The 20,192-nt window shown below is 23.9% G+C and overlaps 2 protein-coding genes across 2 annotated transcripts; both read right to left on the bottom strand. All coding sequences in view use genetic code 6, as the record gives it.

Annotated features, from left to right (window-relative positions):
- Positions 1-176: 176 nt before the first annotated feature.
- Positions 177-8,622, bottom strand: TTHERM_00077010 (transmembrane protein, putative; the record flags this gene model as incomplete). Its single annotated transcript, XM_001015642.3, has 12 exons — positions 8,502-8,622; positions 8,225-8,447; positions 7,949-8,161; positions 7,818-7,882; positions 7,151-7,684; positions 5,929-6,607; positions 5,421-5,782; positions 4,619-4,967; positions 4,271-4,560; positions 3,254-3,889; positions 2,757-3,196; positions 177-2,696 (listed from the first exon to the last, which is right to left on the bottom strand). The coding sequence occupies exons 1-12, from the start codon at positions 8,548-8,550 to the stop codon at positions 177-179; spliced, it is 6,360 nt and encodes a 2,119-aa protein (XP_001015642.3). The 5' UTR covers positions 8,551-8,622.
- A 1,784-nt stretch (positions 8,623-10,406) lies between these two features.
- On the bottom strand, positions 10,407-17,777 carry TTHERM_000077009 (transmembrane protein, putative; the record flags this gene model as incomplete). Its single annotated transcript, XM_012797560.1, has 12 exons — positions 17,699-17,777; positions 17,415-17,646; positions 17,146-17,361; positions 17,001-17,065; positions 16,134-16,673; positions 15,189-15,867; positions 14,621-14,985; positions 14,209-14,557; positions 13,866-14,155; positions 13,175-13,810; positions 12,448-12,890; positions 10,407-12,395 (listed from the first exon to the last, which is right to left on the bottom strand). The coding sequence occupies exons 1-12, from the start codon at positions 17,742-17,744 to the stop codon at positions 10,407-10,409; spliced, it is 5,850 nt and encodes a 1,949-aa protein (XP_012653014.1). The 5' UTR covers positions 17,745-17,777.
- Positions 17,778-20,192: the final 2,415 nt, after the last annotated feature.

Genomic DNA, 20,192 nt, shown 5'->3' with positions numbered 1-20,192 from the left:
AACTAGGAAACGTTTATAAATTTAAAAAATATTTATTTTTCTTATTTTGTATTTTTAAAATTAATATATAAATTGACTTAATAAAAACAAATAATATTTTCAAACAAACAAATTTACTTTTTTCAACAAGTTTTTTGCTTGTTTCAAATGCTAATTTAAAAAATATTAAATTAAGTTCAATTTTCATAATTTTCATTAATTTTTAATTGCATAGTTTTTTTCTTTTATAATTTTTGTTTGGATATATCATTAATAAAAGAAGTCTTATTTTGGCTATCATCTTCCTCTTTATTTTCTTTTTTATATGTTTTCATGTCTTCTCTGACTTTCTTTCTTTTTAATTTTTTACTAGCCAAGTTGTTTATGAAAGATGATTAATTTTTAGAGATTTCTTCTTCTTTGATATTTAAATTTTCAATTTTTTCCTCATAACCTTCATCAGGCTTTTTATCATATTTGATTTACAATTATTAAGCTTTTTTTGTTTAAGGAGTTCTATTTAATTATTAAAATTGATTGTCTTCAATAAATAGTGATTTTTAAAAATTATCAAGCATTTAGTTATCTTATTTAATCAAAAATTATGATGGTATCTTTTAGATAAATGGTGATCTATTTATAGATAATAATTCAGTATCTTAAAAATCTTCTATTTTATCAAAATTATCAGTTAATTAATACTCCTATTTTGTATGAATATTTTATGCATTTTTTGTGATTGGAGATTTTTTTATTTATTACTAATCTATTTCTTATAAATGCCCTAAGTTACCAGCTGATCTTTGTGATACTTTTTTTATCTAAGGAGATTTATTCATTTATGATAAGTCTGTGTTTTCTAAATCTTCTAATTTAAAAAATTATTCAACTTATTTTGGCTTTTAAATTGGGAACAAATTAAGGGGAGATTTTTATTTATTTGAGGTATTTTCTAACTCAAAATGATTTTCAAGATCATTATTTTGTATTACATTATTATTCTAAATAGGAGTAAATGAAATAAATTAAGTCACAGGTGTTTAAGATTAAACATTTGCTTTATAAATATAGTCTGATAAATCATCAGCATTCTAATTACTTCCTTCTCTAAATTCTTATTAATTTTAGGAAATTTAACAATTTAGTTTATCTGATTACTAAAGCTACTCTTTTTATTATTATTATTTTAAACGCTCGTTTTATTGTTGATATTCTTTTTAATGTTTTTGCTACCTTTACTGTTTATAATTATTTGGTAGCTATTTATTGCTAAGAGTTTCTTTCATCAATTTGGGATGAGAGTTATTTTTAATATAATCTGAACTCGACTATTTGATAGACATTTATTATTAATTATTTTCACTATAGTTTATTTCAGTATTATCTTAATTAGGTACATCGTAATCATTCATTTTATTATCTCCCAATTTATTTATTTCAATATGATCCTCTTAATTTTTCTTAATTTAAGGGCTACTTTATTAATGCTAGTCATTTTTTTTAGATTTTTTCATATTTTTGTTGTTTTATCTATCAGAAGATTAAATTTCTAAGAATTGAAATGGATTTTCATAATCATATTAAAAAACTGTTTAGTTTTAGATAGTTTTAGACTAATCAAAATCTTCCTAATTGTCTCTATGTATCTATATTGTTGAAGAATTGTCTATTATATTTGTGGATGCCTTTTTTTATCTTAACTACTAATCGTAATTAAACATATCGATTTGCTGGGATTTGTTTAAATTATCAACTCTCGATTCATCTTAAGAAATTTAAATGGGTTTTTAATTTTTTTCTTTATTTTTAAATAAATAAAAAAGTTTCTTCAGTATAAAAATCAAGCTAATTAATGATCCTAAGAGATTCAATAAGAATAAGATTAAAACCAGAATTAATACTGCTAATCCATAGTTATTTTAATCTTCATTCGAGCTAACTGAGATCTTAAAAATTAAAAAGCATATTACTGATAACAATAGCTCATTAAAAATGATAAAAGAATTAAATAAGAAGTTAACCATTGGTCGAATTAATAAAACAACCAGGAAATATATTGCCTTAATAATAGCTATTGATAAAATTTATTTAGAAGGATCTGATACTAATTCAACTGTTAAAACAACAATAAATATTTTAGATACTAAGTTTATTACAAAATAATTTCTAGAAATTTTATCATTCTTAGTGAATTGCCACAAAGTTCTGAAAGGATGAGGGTATGTTTGATTAGTTTTTTCAATTTAAGCTTGCTCATCATTAACTTTGTTTTTCTTCAGCTTGAGTATCTATATTACATATTAATTTTCTGAATCTAGCTTTACAGGTTAAATATTTTGATAGATCATTACTACAATAATTGTAACTAATAAAAGTAAGAAATATAAACAAAATATCCAGTCTACTGCTGATAATTATTAAGCTTGTTTAAAACACAAAACAATAAACAAAATTGCCTCCATTGATGTTCTCAAAAATGTCTGAATAGGTAATCCGTAACTTGTCCAGCATCTTAATTTTTCAATCAGAAATACTTAGTTGTATTTTATCTTCCAGTTTATTACAAGCACATTCAACCCTAACACAAAAACCCATGAAAGGATATTCAATAGAATCAAAAAGAAGAAACTCTACCACAAAGGAGAATTATTTCCTTAAACTTCAAATATAAAATTACTATTTTCATAGGAATTCCACTCAAGCATCCTATTTTTGGTCTAATTGAAATAAATATTTATAAAAATGATAAATAATTTAAAAGAATGAAATTAAATTACTGTGCTATTGCTTTAAGCTTAATTAGTACTAGAAGAAGATTGAGGATTCAAATCAACTATGCTTGAAATTTAAGATATGTAAAGTTTCTCAAAAATACTTTAAAGGTTGAGAGGGTAATTAACGTTAATATATTTTAAAAAGCTAGTAAATTGAGCTGCTTCTAAAATATTATAAATAAAAAACATATTTCTTCCTAAAATCCCAATTAAAATAGAAGTTGTTGTTCCTGATATTGCAAATGCATAAGTTGCCTTTGTGGCAGCAGAAACATTTTAAGGTGTTAATTCACACTCACTTTAATATGTTTCGATATAGCCTGATTAACAAGAGCATATTCCCTAGAAAGGATTATTAGAAGAATCTGATCCTCTTGTGTTCTAGCAAGCTAAGCATTAATTTTAAAAAGAACCAAAACAAGATTAACAAGAATAATGGCATTCTATGATTAAAAAATATTTAAATTTTTTAAAAAATGTAAAGCTTTAATAAAAAATACTCTAGCATTATCCTTAATTGAAATATGTTAGTTAAGGGCAGGTAGTACATGTCATTTTTTATTAGTTTTTAATATACAAATCTGGGCAATCAGAAAGACATATAGTGGATCCATTTTATGTCAAAGTATACAGAGTTGGACTACAAGTAACACAATTATTGCTTTCAGGACCATAGCAATCTAAGCAAGCAGGATTGCACTATTTACAGTCATTGTCATTGCTATTTACTTTTTAGCTATTGAAGTAAGTTCCTTATTAGCACTGACTCAAGCATGAAGTATTAAATTTTAAATAAGGATTTTTGCAAGTTATGCATTAGGTACTAAGAGGTCCTGTGCATTATTAGCAATAAGGATTACAATATTGGCAAGTCATATCAGATTTATTAGGATATTTATTAGGAAATCTTGCAGTACAATCTTAAACACATTATTTTAAATCTAAATCTTTATACAAAGAATTAGGACAATTTTAAATGCATTAGCCATTATATAGAACACTAGGTAAAAGACACGATAAGCAGCTTCCAGAAGATCCTTAGTTGCATGTAGCACAAGAAGAGTCACAAGATAGACATTACATTGATTGTGCATCTGCATAAGTACCATCAGGACATGTTAGAACGCAACTTTTATCTAATAAAAAGAAGTTTATTGAAAAATTAATTAATAATTTTTATTAATTTATATTAATTTTGATTTAAATAAAATATATATCAAAATATTGTTAAATCTTGTTAATTATTGTTATAATTGGTATATTTTTTTAATTGAACTTGAGCTTATTTAGCTTGATATTAGTAGAAAGAAATCTCTGATAATTAGTTAAAATTTAATAAATAAAAATCAGCACGGTTGTTTCAATTTAAAATATTTCTGCTTATTTTTTAAACAAAATTAAAAAAAAAGAAAATTATGGCCATTTTAAAAATTTTTTGTTTTTTACACTCCCTTTTCTTATCAGTAATGTATATTATATTATTATGAAAATAATTTAAATTTGAAATATTTTTTTACTTTAACTATAACTGTAATACCCTTATGCACAATTAATGCAGTTAAGGTTTGATGGACCTGTGCATTTTTAACAAGAGATATCACAAATTAAGCATTCTCTAGTTTTCGGATCACCATAGAGAGGCTTAATGTAGTTATTTGGGCAAGATACCAAGCAATTAGGCTAGGTAAAATGAGAGAAATAAGGGATTGGACATACACTATAGCAAGTTTATGTATCAGGCAAATAGAAATACCCTGTATTGCAGCTCAAGCAATTAGATGAAGATGGCCCATTACAACTTTAACACCTATTTATTTATTTAAAAAGGATATTATATTAAAATTATTATTAAATTTAAAGAATACGTTTGAAAACATTTATCACACTTTCTGGTATCTGTATTTGGAAAATAATTAATAGGACAACTATCACAAGTGTTTTAAAACAAATAATAATTTGCAGAACATCTAGTACATTAAGCAAAAGTCCCGCCATAGCAAAGATCACATTAGGGATTACAAGGTTAGCACAATCTCTAAGGACTATTGACATCACCCCAATACCCTCCAGGGCATTGTAGCACACACTACATAGTAACAGTAGAGCTAAAGTAAGGAGTAAGACATGAACTAAAGCATTAATTATTCCCAAAATATAATGTTGGACTACAAGAAGTACAATTTTAGTTTGATCCACCATCGCATGTTAAGCAACCTATAAAATAATCAATTTTATTACTTTTTATATAATTCTTATGATTTATCATCACAAAAAAAAACTACTTTAAATAAATTCTTCTTGTTTTAATTCTTTTTTTCACTCATTACTCAAATATTTGAATAAAAAAATTTAATAGTTTTTTAAGCTATTTTTACAATTATATTTTTTAATTTTTAAATATTTTATTTAATTTAATGACATTTTATTTGTAAAAAGCTCAATAAAATACAGTTTTTTCATAATTAAATCAATTCAAATTATTAGTTTTAATTATTTTTTTTTAATTTTCCAATTTAAAATTAAAATTTTTCAGAATTTATGAGTTTTATTACTGCAAGAATTGATTAGCAAATTTAAATAATCAAAATTATTTTAATTAATTAAATTAAATTCATTTTAAAAGTTAATTTTTATAATCAAATTTCAAAAAATAAATTAAATTTTTACTTAAATCGCATAAGTCGCATTTTTAGTTTTAAATATTCTTATACTTATTAGACGGACATTACAAAACACAAGTGTGTACATCTAAATAGTAAGGATCTTAACATGAGTAGCACTAGCTTGTTTACGATCCAAAACAAGTTGGACATATTGGATTGCATGGTTAACATAAATTTGTAGAGTCATCAGGATACATGTTATTTGGACACTGTTTTTGGCATACATTATTATACCCATAATAAGAAGGTGAACAGGTATTTAAGCATTAATTTTAGTAAAATTAAAGCAAACCTGTGCATGAAAGACAGTTGTTATTATTTTATTAGTTGCATGTATAGCATGAATTATCACATGGAGTACATTTTCTTAAGTTATTAATTAAAAAATATTTAAATAAATTTTTATAGTTATTTGTTGAAGGAAATTTGGTATCTGAATTTTCAGTAATTAATTAATTAATTTTGATGTTTTTGCAAAATAAATAATAATAATTTTCTTATATTTGGATTACCTTGTATTTGTATCTCCATATTCTCCAATAGGATTGCAGGAAGAAATACATGTAAAACTTTTTAAAAAAAGTGGGGATGAACAGCTTAAGCAGCTTGTGCTTGGACCTTGAGGTTGACAAGTTAAACAATTAGGATCACATTAATCACATGTATGAGTTGAGCTATTTCCCCAGTATCCATCACTACAAACAGGAATACATTATCTATTTTATAAGAAATTAGTTGAACACGATAAGCAATCTTATGAAGTTCCTGCATCACAAGAGTAACAACTAGAATGACAAGGTTGGCAAGTTTGATTATTATTTTCACCATAAAATTAAATTGGACATTAAATGCACATTCCATTTTTAAGATAACCGTAAGATGGAGAACAACTTAAACAACTAGTATTGCCTGCATTATCACAAGTCTTGCAACTTGGATCACACTACTAACAAGTATTATTAATCCCTTTATAATAACCATCAGGACAGTCATTAAGGCATTAATTATTATACAAATATAATACTCCTGTGCAAGAAGTACAATTTGTTGCAGATTAAGAACAAGTATAGCAAGAAGAGTTACAATACTAGCATGACCAGTCTGTATTTCTGCCCCATTATCCTTAACCACAATCTGACACACATAATCCAGTACCTATAGTCAAATAATTACCATTTGTACATTTAGAACCTATTTTTAACAAAATAATAAGCTAAATTCCTAAAAAAAGATTTGAAACTAACTAACTAACAATTTTAATTAATTGATTTATAAAAGCTATTAAATTTGATTCAAATTTGTTTATGTGCAATAATAAATTAAAATTAATAGTAAATAAAAATCCAATTAAACTTCTAAAATAATTTCAGAAAAATTGCATTATCACAATTTTTTTTTAGTGGATTAAATATAAGGTATCTTTTATTAATTTTCCTATTTTTGCAGAAATTTCTTTTTCTCCCTCATATTGGTTAAATTTTTTTTTCTAAACAATGATTTTTTGAATATTAATGGGGTAAAATTCTAATGATTTAAAGTATTATACTTGAAATATTTGTGCTTATTTGATTGTTGTTTTAAATAATACTTGTAGTATTTTTCAATTTATGATTTGATGTTAATTTTTTACTGATTATTTTCATCTCTTAATTTAAGAATCAAATCAAATAAATTGATTGATAAAGGGATTAATTTAATTATTTATTTATTCCATAATATTTTTTTAATTTTTACAGAAATCAGGTTGATTTTAAGTGCATTCTAAGCAGTTAGAGTTACATTTTAAGCATTTCATAGTGGAGTCATCTTTGTAGTATGAGCTACTGCAAGTTGAAACGCAATAACCAAAGCTTTATCCATCTAAATAAAAATTAGGAGGACAAGTTAAACAATTAGAATCTAACTATCCATTACAAGTTAAGCATGAATCTGCACACTTCAAACAAGATTGACTATCTTAGTCTATGTAATAATTTGCTGCAAAGCATGCAGGTTAACATAGAGATTTCTGGTATCTTGGATCAGAATTACTAACTAAATCAGATCCATAATATTGCTTATAGTTATTAGCAGCGCAGATTACACACGAGTACTAATCTCCTGCTGTACAAGTAGCACATGAACTATCACATTAATTGCACTAAAAACAAGGAGGATTAAAACACGGTATATCTTTAGTTACTGCATAATAACCAGGGTTACAATGGCAAAATCCTGAATTACCTTAATAATTGACTAAAGTAGAATTGGGCCAACAAGAAATACAAGCTAATTTATTATTATAGTAATAATAATTTATTATCTAAATAGTAATTATTAATAATTTCATAATTAAATTCAAGGTATTTTTTTAATTTATTTTATAGGATATTTGTATAGATCAAATAAAATAGTAATTTACAATAGGCTTCAACTCCATTACATTAATTGCAAGTAGGATTACAAAGCTAAACAGAAAGACTAAAGCTAATTTATATATTTTATAATATTAAGATTTATTAATAATAGTTTTTTTGTATCTATTTAATTTACTCGCTTACTCCCCAGCCTTAAGAGAAATATTAATAATTAATTTGCCCTTCAAAAGTTACGCTTATTGATAAATTAGAATCTGAAGTGACTACTGATCCTTACTTTGTTTAGTCTTAACCATCAACACATAAATAATAGTTATTAAAATCATAATATGCTTAGTAAGACTTAGAAGTGCCTCCTACTGTTGCTGTAACTTAATCACCATCATAACTAAAAATTATAAAAACAAATTTAATCTATGAGAAGGAATAATAAAAAATTAAACCAATTTACAGGCCAAGAAACCATAAAGTGAAATCAATTTTAACTTAGTAATGCTAGGGTAGATTATTAAAAGTTTTAAAAGCTTTTGTTTGATCTTAAAAACAACTAGAACCACCTAAAAGATTTGAATTATTGCACGAAGAAGTATCGCATTAAGAATTTGTTGTTGACCAACCGTCTGTTTGAGAAAAACCATTCCCCAAATTTTAAGCAAACAAATACCAATACTGGCCTAAATTTAATTAATAATGAAATGATTAAAATAATAACTAACAATATATCTTACAGTTGAAAGTTTTCAGTAAAAAAATCACAATTATAAAAACAAATTTCATTTCAAATCTCTTTGGCTTTATTTTTTTTACAATTTGTAGCTAATTAATTAATCCTCTTTTTGTTCTATTTAATTAATTTGTTATTTTTTACTTGAATTAATTATCAATTTGTTTATTTACTTTTTAGGAATTTCATTTATTTATCAATCAATCAGTAGTATTAATATTTTCAGAAATCAAATACCACTAATTATTAGAGTTTTCTTAATCAAAAGTGGTTAAAATTAATATTTATATTATTTTCTTTTGATTTTTAGTGTAATATCATTAAAGTAATATAAAAACAAATCAAAAATCACCTCAATATTTTTTAACAACAACCTTATAGAAAAAATACATTTTTCCCCTTAAAAAGAAGTGAAATGATTCACAAAAAGGATTATACTTCAAAATTATTAAAAAAATATATATAATTTTTTGTAAAAGAAATATTAAGAAAATAAATAGCATTATTTATTATATTTACTCAAATCATTAAATGTAAAAAAGTGTAATTTTAGTTTCTAACGTATCTATAAATTATTTCATTTTTATATTAATTAATTAAGGTAATTTAAAAATTAAAATCCAAATTTTATTTAAATTAGACAAATCAAACTAGATTAATAAAATATATTGCTCTACTGTTTGTTTATTAAAAATTTTCATTTAATAATAAGATTTTACATTTTAATTTATTTAATATAATAAAAATTTTTTTAAAGTTGAATTTTATTATTGATAATGATTTTGAATTAAAAAAAAGTTTTATTGAAAATTAATTAAAAAAAAATAATTTAAAAAAAAACTTAATTTCTGAATTTATTTAAGAAAAAACTAAACTTGTAAAATAACAAATATTAAATAAATTAATGTAGAAAGTGAAACAAAGATAAATCAGTCATTTTAATAAGCATTTCAATATTATTTTATTTAATTAAAAATTATAACACTTATTTTTTATTTGCTTTTTTATTGGTATGCTTAGAACCAGTTATTTTAGCTAAAAATGAAATAATATTTATATTATTTTTTACTTACTAAACTTTATTATTTACATCTTATTTTTGTTATTAATTAAAATCTTACTGTTATTCAATTTTGTTAAATTTATTTAAAAATTAGGAATTTTTCTAGGTATTAAGATTTTATTTTATTTGCATTTAGTTTTACTTTTCTTCTTTTGTTTTTTAATCTACTTATCAATCATTTAATAGTAAAGGAGAACAATTTTAAGAATTGATAAAACTATCTGGTGTAAGTGTAATTAATATTTTATTCTCTTCTTTGCAAATTTTTGAGAAAAAAGGTGAAATAGAGTTAGCTACATTTTATTTTAAATATAAAGTATTCAAAAATTAATAAAAATATTTATTTATATTACTTCTTAAAACTAAAAGAGTACATTATTTTTACTCATTCTATGTATGAAATCTTTAATAAAATAAGATACTAGTATTAATTGATGTTTGTCATAAATAGTTCTAAAATTTCAAAATATTTTAAAAATGTATCAAAACATTTATTTTTAAATTTAAAAGAAAATTTTCATACTTTACAACTTCTGATAAAAAATAATTTATCTCTAATTTCTCAATATAAGGTCTCCCACATTTTTTTTGACCTAGATTTTAGTATCAATAATTTTATTTTTAAAATTTGGCATTAATTTTATTTAGGTTTTATCAATTAATTTAGATTTTAAAATTTTTACTTTAGAAAAATATAAAATAAAGAATTTTTAATACAATTTTACAAACTAAAACTTAGAATTGAAATTGAAAAAATGTTAAATACAAAATTAAATTAACAGATACACAAAAATAAATGAGTGAGTCAATAATTTATTTTATTTACAATAATTATTTTTATTTATTTCACAATTTTAAAACTTATTTTTGATTTGCTTTTTTATTCTTTTTCTTAGATCCAGTTATTTCGGTTAAAAATGAAATAATATTTAAATTAGTTTATTCTTATTAAGTTTTATCACTTATTTCTTATTCTTATTAATTAAAATCCTATTGCTCTTCAACTTTATTAAATTTTACTAATAGTTATGAGTTTTTCTAAATATTAGGATTTAATTTTATCTATTTTTAGTTTTACTGGCCATCTTTTGTTTCCTTATTTATTTCTAAATCTCCTAATTACTCATTTAATAGTTAAGGAGAACAATTATTTGAAATAGCAAAACTGTCTGGAGTAGGAGTAATGAATTATTTACTCTCTTCTATTTACATTTTATAAGTAAAAGGTAAAGGAGAAGGAGTGTTGGGTATAAACTAAGTTGCTGGTGTTTCAGAATTAGGCATTTAATTGCCTTTAAAATCAGTTTAGTGTTTAATATCTTAATTTTATCTTAGATTTTATTTGTTTGTTTGTGAATAATCATTTATAATTTAAAAATCATCTGTAAACTCTTTAATTTTATTATCTGGACTAGACTACTTTTTCTCTTTTTCATTTATCTCCTTAATTTATTTAGTAACATCTATAATATCATTTTGCTAATCTATGTTTTTGTCTTTTATATTTTGCTTCTAGATACTACCATTTGAATTTTGTTAACTTTGATAATACTCATCTTCTTAATTTTACTTTTTATTATTTTAAATCTCTGAATTATCTGCAAATTTTTTTGCTTTTTTATGCTTTCTTATTTATTAAATTTGAGATTGTTACACTTATAAAAACTAGAAAGGATTGTCAACATCATACTAGTAAAACGAATCATTTTAGTTAACTCTTGATAGATCAAAATCATCCTAATTATTATCTTTTTGCATTTAAACTGTTGAAGAATTATCTAATATTCTTGAGGATTCTTTTTTTGCTTTTCTATTTGTCTCATACTCAAATAAATCTAACTTTTAGCTTTTATTTAAGGCTTCTACCCTTGTCTATTTTTTGATTTAAACTTAAGTTGTAGTTGTGGTAGAAGATTTTTTCTTAACAATTGAATCAATCAACAATTTCAATATAAAAATTAGACTAATTAATGTCCCTATCAGGTTTACAAGGAATAATAAAAACAATATTACTAGAATTGAATATCCTAAAGAATTTTAGCTGTTTGGTTATATTTTAATGCAAATATAAATCAAATAACAGCATATTGCTTAGAAAAATTCATTAAAAATAATAACTGCATTATACCAAATGCTAATCATAGGTCTAATTGATACAATTAAAATGAAGAATATTGTTTTTATAATAGCAAATGATAATATTTATTTATCAGGACTTTAAATAAGCTCTACAACTAATACTACTAATACTAATTTAAAAATTAAGTTAAACAAGAAATAATTTCTTGAAATTTTATCTTTTTTGGTAAACTGCCAAAGAGTTCTAAAAGGATGAGGATACGTTTGAGAATCTTCTTACTTTAATATTTAACCATTCGCTATTTTACTTTTTACAATTTTTTTGTAATAAATGACAGGCTCACCAGAATCATCTAAGTTAATTTATTTTCTATTTTAATTGATCATAACAAAAACAATAGCTAATAATAAGACTAAGAAATATACAGAAAATATCCAATCTAAAACTCCAGCTTCACCAGGATATTTAAATACTAAAACAAAATATAATGTAGCTTCCATTTATGTTCTTAAAAACATTTAAATAGGTAATCCATAGCTTGTCCATGTTCTTAATTTTTCTAAAAAGTGACTTTAATTGTATTTTATTTTCCAATGTGTTGCAAGAAGGTTTAATCCAAATACAAATACCCAAGAAAATATATTTAATATTATTAAAAAGAAGAAACTCTTCCACAAAGGAAAGACTTTACCTTTCAATTAAAATAAGAAGCTGTAATCATCAAAACTAGTATTTTCAAGAATTCTAGTATTCCCCTTTGATAAAATAAAGTTTGAATTAAAAATAAATAAAATAAAAATATCATACACTTTATTTATTTTAATCGTTTTAGCCTGCACTTGCTGTAGGTTGAGAATTTAAGTCAAACACTGTTGATATTTGGGATATATAAAAATGATCAAAAATATTTCCCAGATTTACAGGATAATTAAAATTGATATATCTAAAATAGCTAGTGAATTAAGCTATTTCCAAAATATTATATATAAAAAACATATTTCTACCAATAACTCCTATTAAAAACGATCCTACTGTTCCAGTTACTGAAGACACATAAGTTGTAACCGTAAGACCTTAGACTTAAGATGGAGTTTATTAGCATAGTTTTTCAAATGTTTCTATGTAACCAGACTAGCAAGAACATACTCCCTAATAAGGAGTTTTCTAAGAGTTTTACCCTCTTGTTTCTGCACAACTTAAACACTAATTTTAAAAAGAACCTGAGCAAGTTTCACAAGTATAATGACACTCTAAATATTATAATTATAAAAAATTTATTATATAATTCATCATAAATTTGATTATTTATTTAACACAAATGATAGAATGTAAATCCTCAAAATTTAAAACAGTTTTTTATAAAATTCCAAATTTAGAAATAACTATTATGATAAAAATTAATAAAAATCTTTTTAATTTATTTTCATTTTATTATATTTTTATTTTTTTATAAAATCAGTAAATTTTATTTCATAATCAAATAATTTCAGCTTATTATTTTCCAAATAATTTAATTATATAAAAAAATAATTACGTTTGCACTATCCTTAAAAGAAATACGTTGAAGATGGGCATACCTAACAAGATTTATTTTATATGCTTTTAACATACAAGTCAGGGCAATCTGATAAGCAAAATAGGATATCGTTTTTCTTTAAAGAGTATAAAGATGAATTACATGTTAAACAATTTTAATTAGAAGGCCCATAACATGTTTGACAATCACTACTACAATTTTTACAATCATCATCATTTTCACTCTATTTTTTTGTTTCTTGATATGTTCCAGGCTAACATTATTCAATACAACTATTATTGTATTTAAAATATGAGCTTTTACACTTTTAACATTATGTATTTGAAGGTCCTGTGCATTTGTTACAGTACTTATGACAATATTTGCAGATCATATTTTTAGTATCTGCATATTTATTTGGAAATTTAGAAGTGCAATCTACTACACATTACTTTAAATCTTCATCTTTATAAAGTGGGTTTGGACAATTTTAAATGCATTAATTACTGTATAGAACTGATGGTAGCAAACATGAAGTACAATTAAATTGGGTACCTCCATTACAAGTAGCACAACTTTTATCGCAAGATAAACATTTCATGCTAATTGAATCCGCATATGTATTATCAGGACAAGTTAACAAACAGCTATTATCTATATTTTTATACATAAATTAGCTATTTAAAACTCTTTAAAATTTAATACTTACTTTGTTAATAATAATAATATTTTGCTGCACATTTAACACAATCAAGATTGCTTGGGCCAGTACACTAGATACATGCTTCATTGCAATTTTCACATTTTCTTGTTATAGGATTACCAAATAAATAATTTGTAAAATCAGCAGGACAAGTAAGTAGGCAGTCTGGCTTTGTAAAATGAGAAAAGTAAGGGCTTGGACAAATATCGTAACATTCTTTTTTACTTGCCAAATAGTATCTATCTGAATTACAACTTAAGCAATTCGATGATGAAGGGCCATCACAACTCTTGCAACTATTAAAATTAATTAGTTAATTAATAAAATAAATTAGAATAATTTATTTTACGTAGTAAAACACTAATCACAAGTTCTTGTCTATGTATTAGGGAAATAGTTGATAGGACAACTATCACATGTAGTTTGGAACAAATAAAAATTAACCTTGCATTTAGTGCATTTATCAAATGTTCCACCAAAGCACTCTTCACATTAAGGGTGGCACAGTTAGCATAATCTTTAAGGATCATTTGTGTCTCCCCAGTAACCTTTTGGGCATTTTAGAACACATTCCATAGTAGTTGTACTACTAAAATATGGAGGAGGACAAGAAGTAAAGCATTTATTAGATCCAAAATATTTAACAGGATCACACTTAGTACAATCGCTGTTTGTTCCTCCGTTACACTCTAAGCACTCTAATAAATTAATGATTAAAATATGTTTAATAAAAAATACTAAATAATAATAATTTTTTTAACCTGAATTACAAGGACTACATTCTCTATTATTGTTATTTTAATATTTATTCGAAGGACAAGTTAGTCCGCATGTGCTACCCTCTAAATAATAAGGCACAGCACATGATTTGCATTGACTTGTCTAAGATCCAAAGCAAGTGGGACAAATTGGGTTACATAGCGTGCATAATCTAGTGCCATCATCTCCATACATGTTACTAGGACATGAGTTAGTACATTTGTTATTAAGACCATATTGAGAAGGACCAGGACAAGTGGTCAAACATTAATTAATATAAAAATATCGTGAGCCTGTACAAGAAGTACAATCAGTATTTGTTTTTTAAATGCAAGTATAGCAAGTTGTATCACATGCAGTACATTACCTTTACATTTATTTATTTATAGATTATTAAATTAGTTTATTGAAAATTAAAGGATGAAAATTTATTTACAAAATGATTTATAAAATAATGATTTCTTTTCATTTAAAAAATAAATTTTTAATCATCCTTTTAAAATTTAATAGAATTATTATCAATAAATCAAGAAATTAATAAATAATAAAGTTGAGAACTATTAAAAATACCTTGTATTTTAATCACCATATTCTCCTATGGGATCGCAAGATTTTACACATCTTTTATTTTTTAAGAAAAGAGGAGATGAGCAGCTTTAGCAGTCTATAGCAGGACCGTATGGACTGCAGGTAAGACAATTATTATCACATTTATCACATGTGTGAGTTGCACTGTTTCCCCAATATCCATCTTTACACATAACTTTACACTACCTGTCTTCTAAGTAATTTGTCACACAAGATAAACAATCTGTATTATTCCCGGCATCACAAGTGTAACAACTGGAATTACAAGGCTTACAGGTTTAGTCTTAAGAATCACCATAAAATTAAGGTGGACATGAAATACACTGTCTATCCTTCAAATATCCATAAGAAGGAGAACAGCTCAAACAATCCATGTTTGAACCATTGTCACAAGTTTTGCAAGACTAATCACATTTTTAGCAAGTGTTATTACTACCTTTGTAATACCCACCTGGACATGTAATTATGCATTAATTATTGTAAAAATAATAAATCCCAGTACAAGAAGTGCAATTCTGAGCGTTATTTACACACGTATAGCATGTATTATCACAAAGTTAACAAGACCAATCATTACTTCTTCCCCATTAACCAATTCCACAATCTGCCACACACTTACCAGTATTTATTGTCAAAAAACTTCCATTTACACATTTAGAACCTGATTTTCAATAATTGATTTTTATTTTTTTAGTTTTTAAAAGTTAAATTTAACTATTTAATTGTATGAATAAGCAATTAATTTTTAGAGTATAAAAAAATACAAATAAATAATTTTAAAGATTTATTTTAAATTTTAATTTGTTACTGTTATTTAAATTTTTATACATTTAAAAAATGTTGCTTTCATAGGTTTTTTATTTGATCTTATTATTGTTTTTATTAATGATCTTGCTAAAAATTAAATTAAATAATCTAAAAACTTACAAAAGGTTGGTTAATTATCCAAACATTGTAGGCAGTTAGAATCACATTTTTTACACTTTTTATCTGTATCATCTTTATAATATGAAGTACTACAATTAGATACACATTGCCCAGTGGTAGCACCATCCAAGTAAAGGCCATTTATACATGAAGTACAATCATATTCCAATTAGCCATTACATGTTTAACATGTAGAAAAACATTTCAAACACTATCTAGATACTGTATCTTTGAAGTAATTTTAAGCAAAACAATCGCTTTAGCATAATGTTTTCTAATATCTAGGATCACTAAAATTATTATTTACTTCATATGCCCCATAGTATTATTTGTATAAATTAGGTTTACATTTTATACAAGAATATTAATCTCCAGCAGAGCAACTTTCACAAGTACCATTACAAGGAAGGCATTGAGAACAAATAGGATCTAAGCACGGAACATTTTTAGAAACAGTATAAAATCCATCTATGCATTAACAAAATCCTAATCCATTCTGGTATGCTATAAATTGAGCATTAGGCCAGCAATCAATACATACTATTTTAATAAATATTTTCTAAATATCTTCTTAAATTTGTGAATAATTTATTAATGAACCATACTTCTCATTCTTTAAAACAAGTATAAACTTTTACATTAAATTTTTAATTTTTTGGTTTTGGAAAGATTTTAATAAACCTTGGATTTCCTTTTATCAAATAGATAAAATATGATCAAGTATATTAATTAATTAATTAATTAATTAATTAACTAATTAGTTTTTCTTATAATTTTTGAAATTTTGCATTTATAAACCCAAATCGTATGATTTGATAGATAGAATAATTGATAAATCACTTTTTTCTAAAAATAAATTATAATTACAGAAAGCATCTTGCCCTTAACAGCGATTACAAGTAGGATTGCAAGGCTCAACAGAAATAGTAAAACTAAATTGATAGTAAAAAGTGAGTATTAATTGTCGTGGATAATGTTTAGTACGAAATATGAATTAATAAATAAATATTACTCAGTTATTCCCCAACTTTCATCTGTAGGATCTTAATCAAGTGTAGAGCTAAATACTACTTAAATATTTCTTTCATAGTGATTCTATTTAGTAACGCTCACATCTCTTATTTCATCATTCCAAGAAGCTCCACATATTTAAGTACCTGATGATAACTACCTCTATTGCGAAGTATGAAGATCTCCTAAATCAACTACGAGATATTCCCAATCCCACCTAAATTATGTTTAAATGCTCTTAACCTTTAAGCTTTTTAAATAAAAGCTTACGAATCGATCATCCAAAATTTTATATCAACTTTAACTTGCCAATGATGAGCAATTAAGAATGTTTAAGTAGCTGTAGCTCCAACACCAAAGCACCCATAGCCTCCTAAAATTATTGTTCCTGCACAGATGCTTCTACCATTTGGACAAAGAGAAGGATCATATCCTGCAATATTCCACCCATCAGTCCCCGCAAACCCAGGTGCTAAATTTTTTTGACTTATGAGCCAAGTACCTTTTTTTAAATTAAGTTTTAGTTATGTTAATTCATAATTTATTAGTCTTGCCTGTTAGAAACTTTATTTGAAGTAATATTAGAGCTAAAAAATACATTGTATGCTTTGTAAACTTAAATTTTTGTTGTGTTAAATCTTGTTTTAATAATAATTATTATTTTTTTAATTAATGTCATGCCTTTAAATTAATCAGCCAGAGGAGTTACTCGATTCCAAATGAAAAATTTTTCATTTTCAATACAGAATTTAATTATTTTTTCAAAACAATTAGATTCGTGAACAATATTTAATAAGACAAATTTATTAAATGACATTAACATTAGATTACAGAATACCATTCAATATATTTTATATATCGACTTTTTTGCATGATAACTTTATTTTTTGGAATTTACATAAAATTCAATTAATTTGTTAGATTTAATTAAATTTTTGATAATAAATTGAGATAAAATTTTTCTTCTATCAATTTACACATTTTTTCAACTAAAAAAATGCGTGAGTTTAAAAAGTAATCAGGTGAAAAAAAAAAAGAAAAAAATTTTAATAATAAAATAAAATAAATTTAAATTTTATTTATAAAGCTTATGTCTTTTTTCTTTTTTTATATAAATGTTTAAAAAATAAAAAGAAATATCACGTATCTTATTAATAAAGTAAACAAACTAATTGATTATAGTAATAAGGCATATCACAAAGTAAATCTAAACAAAAAAATCTAAAAAATCAAAGCAATTCTAAATGAAGAAAAAAAATTGATTGGTGGCTAAGAATAATTTGCTTGATAAAAAGGAAAAACATTTATGTAATTATCTATAATAAAATTTATATTTGTGACTAATTAAAATAATAAAATAAAATGCAGCATCTTCATTTATTAATTGTTAATGCTATTTAATGAATATATTAATTCTAATTATTTAAAAATAAATCTTAATTAATTTATGGAAATAAAATATTTTATTTATTAAATAAACTTTTAAATATTTCTTTTTATTATTTTTCATAATACTTTCATTATATTTAAAAACTTATTAGATTTACAAATTAACAATTAAATTTCAATTAATAATTAGCTATTTAATGAAGTAAATCTTTTATCTCAGCTCTAATAATATTTATTGAATTGCTTTTTTAGTTTATGATTTAGATTTTTTAAACGCAAATTAGGTTTAGAAGTAAAAATAATAATTTAAGTTCAAACAAATAATAATATTCATATATTAAATGTATTTCTTAATATTCTATTTTAATTAATATATTTACTAAATTTAGTTAGTAATGTATAAAGAAATGTACATTGAAAAAATACTGATTATTTTTTAAAAAACAAACTAATTCTTGTTTTAAAATTTTATTGAATGGAAAAATTAAAGTCTTTATTGAAATATTGTTTTTTGTTTTGTTTTTTTTTTGTTGTTTGTTTTATTTAAAATAATTATTTTTAAAAATTAAATATTTAATAAGAAAAGAGATGGTTTTTGTTTGATTAATTAAGGGGTGTGTGAGCGGAGACAGCACTAAGTGCACGTCTCCCCTAGCAGAAATTGTGCTGTTTCGGTTCCCCGCACGGGGAACAATAAGGTATTACAGACATCTTTTGTGCAATGACCTGCTCCACCCTAAGCCGCTACCCTTCATGATCGATAGCTAACTCCAGCCAGGTAAGTAAAGTCTTTCGTTTGGCAAAGACCTTTTGCTTATATAATTAATTAAGATTTATTATTTTATGGGTTTGCTTTAATTTGATTATTATTTCAGATTTTAAAAATTAATTAATTAATTAATTAAAAATTATGATAGAAGTAAAGAAAAATAAAAAGTAAGATAACTAGTAATTAAAAAAAGTACGTCTAGAATTAAAAGAAGAAGAACAATATATTTCCTTGACATAAATAAATACTTTTCTTATGATTTTTTTTCGTTTGATTTATTTATTTTTGAAGCTATTTTTTTTCTTATTGCTTATTATATTTTATAATTAGAATAAATTAATTTTTTTGTGTTGGTTTTATAATGCCTTATTAAATTTTGAAAAATATTTTTTAATTCTACTTTATTTAATTTGAAAAGAAGATTTAATCTAAAAGAAGAAAAGAGTTTTTTTTGTTTGATTAATTAAGGGGTGTGTGAGCGGAGACAGCACTAAGTGCACGTCTCCCCTAGCAGAAATTGTGCTGTTTCGGTTCCCCGCACGGGGAACAATAAGGTATTACAGACATCTTTTGTGCAATGACCTGCTCCACCCTAAGCCGCTACCCTTCATGATCGATAGCTAACTCCAGCCAGGTAAGTAAAGTCTTTCGTTATGCGAAAACTTTCTAAATTAAATAGTTAATAGTAATTTTATTTTTTATGGGTTTTAAATTAATCAATAGATAATTATTAAAATCAATTAATATATATTTTTTACTTTTGATGTATTTGATAAATTTTTGAAAATTTAATTTATTGACAAACAACTTTTAAGATCATACATAGCAATTTGCTTAAATATTTTTCAATTTCAAAATTAATTCTTTTGAAATTAATTAACATGTTTCAA

The sequence above is a fragment of the Tetrahymena thermophila genome, assembly GCF_000189635.1.
Source record: "Tetrahymena thermophila SB210 genomic scaffold scf_8254650, whole genome shotgun sequence".
NCBI lineage: Eukaryota > Ciliophora > Oligohymenophorea > Hymenostomatida > Tetrahymenidae > Tetrahymena > Tetrahymena thermophila.
Note: the sequence above shows the minus strand (reverse complement) of the source record. Positions and strands in the feature narration are given on the sequence as shown.